The sequence below is a fragment of the Temnothorax curvispinosus genome, unplaced genomic scaffold (genome assembly GCF_003070985.1).
Source record: "Temnothorax curvispinosus isolate PA1 unplaced genomic scaffold, ASM307098v1 QBEX01016891.1, whole genome shotgun sequence".
Classification (NCBI taxonomy): Eukaryota; Metazoa; Arthropoda; class Insecta; order Hymenoptera; family Formicidae; genus Temnothorax; species Temnothorax curvispinosus.
Window position 1 is genome coordinate 3,947 of NW_020226671.1, and position 7,827 is coordinate 11,773.

At 35.0% G+C, this 7,827-nt stretch overlaps 1 protein-coding gene across 1 annotated transcript; it reads left to right on the top strand.

Annotated features, from left to right (window-relative positions):
* The first annotated feature begins 622 nt into the window (after positions 1 to 622).
* On the top strand, positions 623 to 1,239 carry LOC112467098. The gene is made up of 2 exons (XM_025035564.1): positions 623 to 742; positions 862 to 1,239. Exons 1-2 carry the CDS (start codon positions 636 to 638, stop codon positions 1,133 to 1,135), a joined length of 381 nt encoding a protein of 126 aa, XP_024891332.1. The 5' UTR covers positions 623 to 635; the 3' UTR covers positions 1,136 to 1,239.
* Positions 1,240 to 7,827: the final 6,588 nt, after the last annotated feature.

Below are 7,827 nucleotides of genomic sequence, written 5' to 3' on the forward strand. Positions count from 1 at the left end.
TCCGGTGTGGAATCTGAACACACCCCTATATTTGATCGATCAAATACATATCGCGGCAGATTACATTTTGTTTCAAAATGGTCAAATCCTTTTCACGTAGAATATAGTAAACCGAAAAAAGAAAAGATTGACGGGACACGGGACGATTTGTTTGTATAAAAGTCGCTTTTTATAAAAAAGATAAATTTTACTATGGCTTTTGGATTGACCCAGTGGTTGATGTCGTTTGCAATATTTTTAATCGTTCTGACAATTATCACTTGGTCCGCGGTACATCTGGGCAAGAAAGATCAGAACTCCACGGATATTATTATGAGATTTCTCGACATAGATAATTATTCAATTAAACGTGAGAAGTATGTTTGTGAAAATAAATATATGTTTACTTCTACTCCGTAAAGAAAGTGCCTTTTTATCTACACATATCTCATTTTTTCAGTAAATCGTTTCATTCCGCTTCATTGTCTAACGCTTCGGTATTATTCACGAACGATCAAGGCTCTGAGATACCAGATAGTGCGCAATTTTACGAAATATTTCGAGCCTTTTACTCGACCGAGGGTAGCGCTGTTAATAGCTCGAATTACGATACTGTAACAGCGACATCTGCACCCTCTGTCGTTGAGAATGATTCAATGTGGATCGATGATACTACGATTACGCCATATAATACATCTACTGATAATAAGACTTATATATTATTAGATGATCGTCAAAACGTTAGCGGAAAAGTTATAATATTGTAAGCATAAACTTTTTATTTGCTAATGCATCAACTATTATACTCACACAGTTATGCTTAAATCGGATTCTCGGATTGGATATGGACTCTAATATTTAAATTTTTAAATAATTTTACAGACCAGACCATATTTCGCAAACAACACGTTCGGCGTTAACGCATAATGCGAAATTATTCGATGTGAATAAATTGTGGAAAGATTTGAGTCAATCTGCCGGAACGAAACTGTCGGAATTTTTTCGGGGTGCAAAAAACGAAACATTGGATACGTTTGCAGCTTTTTCATTCACACGAAAGTTGTTTGACGCAAAACAATTAAATATGACAGAACGGGCAAAAACGATACGTGAAATAGGGGGACTTGAAACATCGACAAAAACTCTTACAAAGTAACAATTATGTCATCAGTTACATATATGTCGTTGTATATTTAAGCACGTGTGTGTCGTTTTGTACATACATTTATGACTACTTTGTATTTGCTGGGAATGGATGCAATAAATGGAAATTAATTATTTATACAATTTTATGACTGTTAAAGATAAATAAAACAGGCCAGCTCCGGAGCTCGAGGTTGACCAGGTTTGACCAGGCCTGTAGCAAAACGTCGGTGGGTTTTATGACACCAGGGCGTCATAAAATTTAAGACCTGAAGATTTTAGTTCTAGCTTATAGCTTATAATAAATCTACAGCACGTTTTTAAATATTTCTTTAAAAACAAAACTTATAAGAGACATTCTTCTATCTAAAAGGGATTAAGTATTAAGTATTGCAATCCAAGAGAAACTCTCGAACTTCGTAATCCTTAAAATAATCGTTAATCCTTTTGCTAAGGCAATGTCAACCGAATAGCGATTATGACTGCATTCCGCGATATTCACTGTCAGTACTGAAAATCTATATTTTTCTATATTTTACGTCACGTATACAATAGATTTTCAGTACTGACAGTTACTGACAGTAAATATCGGAATGCAATTTAACCTATGTAGTATGGAAATGTCTCTAGCTTACGTCTCAGAACAATCATGAATCATGATGCACCCTTTAGTTAAAGCCCGGGCACATAGAAAAACTTAAGTAGTGAGACGTTAGCAGTAAACAAATTAGTCATTCACAGTCAAGAAACTTAAGACAAAACGTAAGCAGTAGCGAATCCATACCATTGATTTTTTCACTGCTTAAGTTTTTCTATGTGCCCGGGCCTTTAATCCACCATTTTAACCTAGGTGTATAGTCACCTGGGGTGACTTTTGTGCGCCTATAACAATGAGAAATCGAAGCTCAATAACAGTTACAGTCTTCTTTACTGATTGAGAATCCTAACTTTTTTTATTTTTCCTTACTTTTTTTAGAAAATATTGAATAAATCTATATACGTACATAATGATCTCAAATATTAATAAATCGTAGAATTATCAAGATAGTAGTTAATAATAGTGACTAGATTGGAGCATAAAAAATATCCCAGGTGATTGTTTGGGGGAAAAAAACTAGGTGACACTATCCCGAAGGATTGACTCTTTGCATTGAAGATAAAATTTTTCAAGTATAAAAGAAAAATAAAATTTATACGAAGACAATTTGTTCTGTCTGCATCAGCTTTTTACTATAGACGATTTCTAATAAAAATTTGTGTTATATAGGATTCTTTATGTAACTTTACAAAATTTTTACATATAAATTTTTAAGTTTTTCACAATTTTCATATAATTTTATAATTTTTTCAGAAATTATATTATTCTTTATAAAAGTGTAAATTCTGAAATGTAAGCTAGAATTCTCATTTTATAATTTTCGAAGAAAACTTATATAAAATCTGAAAAAGTTTAAGAAATTTTTTTAAAGAAATGTTCATAAACTTAAGATATTAAAAATTCTTAAAAATGTTATAGGATATTATAAGAGATTTTTTTCACCCGAGATACTTAGTATCAAGTATCAATAGACTGTTTCTTTTACGCATCGTTATATACATCCGGGGTTAGTACTGACAAGAGTAATCGAGTGTAACCGGCGCTAGTATCGACGAACCATTTCATGGATGCTGGCTACAGTTGGCGTTTGGGTAGAGTGAAAGGTTTAGTAGCGTCTTTCTCGTGAGAGTGGCGTGTCCTATAGCCGATATTCATAGTCACTTTTTATGTTTAAGACCGTTTTAAGATGTCATGAACCAATCACAGCCGTATTAGCATCTTAAGACATTACTTTTAAGACGATCTTGAAATAAGAACCGACTGTGAAATATGAATACCGGTCTATGACACGTATTTTGCGCGTAACACATAACCGCGTAACCAATCAGAAGTTCAATCCCGTGTAACAGAAATTGTGTAACGCTTTTGATTGGTCAATATACTGTTTGGTTATATACTATGACTGTGATCTGATTCATGCTCACAGCGTTGAAACCATCGCTCTATCTTCGTTTAATAATCGATGTGCAACGAAGACAGAATCGGACCGCAGTTTATAATATTGGAATATACTATAATATTGGAAAATATGTGTTATGGGACGTTATCCTAAGTTTTGTTAATTAGCCGCTTTTCGTTTCTTTATGCCTATTTCAATTCTTTTTGTCAAGTTTTGTCTTGTGAGCAATTTTGCACTTTTGTATTACGTCTGAATCATAAATTAAAATGATATCAGTTGCTAAAATATATGTGAATGGGACGCAGTGAAGTATTATACTGGAATGTGAACTCCTCGGGCCACAAGAAGAAAGAGACAGGTTATTGCGTCCATTTCTGTCTCTGTTTAGCGAACTTCTGATTGGCCAATGGTTCAATTGCTCTCGAAAAGTGCAGCAACAGAAAAGGACGGTCTGGCCATAATTCTCCATCTCATTTTGTACTAGAGTACATCAATAGATTCACATTCCAGTATAGTATATATTCACTGACGGGACGTTGGGGGACGTCAAGGAATCATATTACGAAGGGAACGAACTGACGAACTACGAAGTAATCCGTGCTATGAGCAGGTAGAAGGATCTCTCGATCCTTCTACGGGCTACAGGGTCTGGTTTAGTCTAAGGTCTAGTCTAAACATTCTGCAGATAAAGGCGACGATTGGAATCCTTTATCGTTTATCTTTTTAATTTTATTGCGTGGTTTTTGTTGGCTTATATCAACAAACGATTGCGTCACTCAGGTTTAGAGAGGGAAAAAGTCTAATGTGAAGGAAGATCCAGATTTCACATTTTCGCGAAAGAAATCGATTCCGACCAGCGATAGTAGTGTAAGTGATATCTGGATAATGAACGCGAAAGGCATGGTGTAGATCAATCAAGCTTCTTATTCCGGCTTATTATCGTTACCGTCGCACGCGTCGCGATGTCAGTGTGCGCGAAACGAGACGCGCGTTGCGTCAGTTGCGTGAGAAACGAAACGGAGAGTACGGAGACGAGAAATCGTTGCTGCGAGCTTTTCGAGCACGTGACACACGATTGTAAACATCTGAAGCTGACGTTTTCATGGATCTTCGCGCAAAAACTACAAGGTTTACTTCAGGATTCGATCAGCGGCTACATTTGCCGAGGATGTCGCCGCGAATCGTATAAGGTACCGATATCTCGAGATACGGCCGTTGTATGTTATTTTCATGTTGCATTGACGTGTCATGAGACAATTCTGTGTTATAATAAAAAAACTTCACCGCAACGTAAGAAAAGTTCAAGCTTGCGCGATCTTGACCTTTACACCGTTAACTCTCCATTGTCCTCGTGTTAGCCCTGCGCCTCATTTCACTAAACGAACGTCAGTGTTAGCCCTGCGCCGCGCTGTTTGTTATCGTATTAGCCCTCCATTAGCCCTCCATTATTGCCCTCGTATTAGCGCTAACATCACATATCTCATTTCTTCAATTGCATAGTTGTGGCATAAAAGTTGACTCTAAAGCGGGGAGCACACACTTCTGCACAACGCATAATGCGTAAGCATAAGAAAATTGATTGGTCTATTTCCTTATGCACATGTCTATATTGACCAATCAATTTTCTTATGCTTACGCATTATGCGTTGTGCAGAAGTGTGTGCTCCCCGCTTAAAACTTTTTGACTTTTCATTTGCAACCTTTTAAATTATATTTGTATAATTATTTTTCAAAATTTTGTTAATACAATTTTTAGATTAGACTAAAAATGTTAACGTTTGATATATCTGTGCGCAGCGCTCATGTCAAGAGCAAATACTTAGAGTCGACGCGACTTGTTGCGAAATGAAAGTTTTACTGTTTTAGATTGACGTACCGATCGATATTTTATCCTCTTGCTCTTGAGCCTTGTGTCCACGATGCTAGAAATCGCTCCGAGATCTCGAACGGAGAAAGAATTAACCAATGACATTGGTCAAATTAACCGAAATGTTTAAATGTAATTGGTCAATTCTTTCGCCGTCCGAGATCTCGGGGCGATCTATCATCATGTGACACAAGATTTTACAAGACTGTTTGGGGGCCACTATTTCCAACGTCTGTTAACCTCTAATCGACCGTTAACTTTCAGAATAGCCAACTTCTATTGACTATATTCTAAAAAGTTAATGGTCGGTTAGAGTTCAACAGGTGTTAGAAATAGTGACTTTCGATCAGAGAAAACTGTATAGTGTATATGGCAATATCATACTAACATCAAGGAAACCCATAGAACTGTCTCCCTCCGATTTTGATAAGTTTTTAGTATGTTGTTTTCTAGATGAAAATAAGGAACACCTATTTTTTTATACGTGCCCATACGCGCGTTTAGGGGGTGAAACAACCCACCGAAAAAAATCGGCTTTTTTCTTTGAGCCGAATATTTCCGAAACTATAAAAGAGAGAAAAAAATGTTTAAACAAAAGTTGAATAATTTGAAGAGTACTTTAAAACAAGGACAAAAAAATTTTTTATATTTTTATTTTTTAATAAAAATAAAAACAATTTTATTTTATCATCATTCTAACTACTACTCTCGTACTACTTGCATGCATTTATATTGCACGTATATTGTTGCTGATCTTTAATTAGGCCTTAATTAGAAGTTTCACTTTATTTCATAAATACATATATACTTTTTTATAACTACATAATAATTGCAACAATTATAAAAAAATGTTAAAATTAAATGTTAACTTTTATATACCACATTTTATTTATATTGTACATGGAGGGATAAAAAACCTTAGTGGTGTGTAAGTCAATTTTTTTTTAATATTAACTTGTGTGCATGGATGCAATTTATATATTGTATAGATTCCATTGTACACGAGTCAATATTTTTAAAAATTTGTCTTACGCCACTAAGGCTTTTATCTCTCCATATACATATACATAAAGTTTAAAGTAATAAAAATGTTTTTGTACTAATTATATTTTTAAAATGTTAAAAGTGTTAGCATATTTAGAAATAACATACAGTATATAAAAATTTTTTTTATTTTTTTTTCCTATTGTTGTAATTGTAAAACATCCTTCTGTTTTCTTCTTGTTGTGTTTTTTAGCAGTCTGAAAATATATGTATATCCTATTGTAAGCATATTATCAAAATTCTAGGAAATTTTCTTTGTATTTTTAAGCCAGACAGTTAATGGTTGAAATCATTTGCACATTTGAGACGATTTTCGAGAGCTACCCTTACTTCTCTACCCTTGCCTCTCCGCTCGGCTGGCAAACCCTACAAGAGTTACAAGCAAGGTCCGTAGATAGACCTCGCGTCTATTTACAGACCTTGCCTGCAAATGACGTGCGCGCCGCTCAAGCACGGGATTGTCATAGAGCTTGCGAGGGGCGTTCTTCCTAATTTATTAATCTATTCCTATCGAATTTCTCATTGTCACGTTGAAATTACAACATAAATACATTTATGCGTATATAAAAATTAAAAAACAGGATTTCGATAGAAGAAATTCGATAAGAATAGAGCTCGCCGGCCGAGCGGAGAGGCAAGGAGAGCGAAGTAAGCGTAGTTCTCGAAAATCGCCTCGAAAGTGTAACTAATTCCGACTACTAAGTAATTGTGTTGTGTAGGTACAAAATATTATGTTTTTACATATTAGTACAATATAATGTGTTGTACTAATATAATAATATTGTTACGCCCGCGCTGAGACGTTCGTTACACCCGATTGAAGAACGAGGATCATCCCTTGATAATCGACAGCTATTGTTGATCAACAAAAGCGCCTTGGAGTTTTGGAGATTGTGTGGCGGGCCATTGGACTGACAAGACGTATTTCTATCCAAGCTGTATTTGATCCGAATAAAGTTCCCCTTTTGTTTTGGATCGAATACAGCTCGGATAGAAATACGTCTTATAATTGTCAACCCAACGGCTCGGCACACAATTACAGTTTAAACTGTAATACAATCTCTATAGAGATTATAACAATAGCAATATTATAATAAAGATATTATAATAGCGAATTTGATTGAATGCACTCAGTGCGCCACTGATGCACAACATTAAAGCCGTCGTAAGTATTAACACAAATCAACGTATATAAAGTATATGTTTAATATAAACGGGTTAAATCATGAAATCCTCAATATTTTTTATTGTGCTATTTGGTAAAATATGTATTAGGCATTTCATTAATTGAGATATTTGCATTTTACTTTAAAGATTAGAGATTAAATCATGATATACAACTCTGCAACCGTACACTCTTTTTCGGCATGCGGGTCGTTTGCGTGCGCGACATATTAAACAACCTAAAACTTTATCAAAAATTCTGAAAAAATTTATAGATGTTCCTTAAGATGTTCCTTAACTATAAGTTTAAATTATAAGTTTGTCTAAACTATAAGTTTAAAGTGTTTAAACGAACGCGCTCTAGGTAAACAAATTTTTGGAAAATACCACATAGTCAAAATGCTGAAGACGCAAACGATCCACAGTGGCAATTAATATGCACCTGTGCGTACTGAGTGTATCGAGTTCGCTGTAAGAGACTTATTGATCAACAACAGCTGCCGGTTACCAAGGGACGATCCTCGTTCTGCAACTCGAATGTAACGGGCGTCTCTCAGCGCGAGCTACGAGTGCGTAACAATATTATACATGTACTATAGTAATAATAAGCTTAGTATTTAACTTTCCTCACAT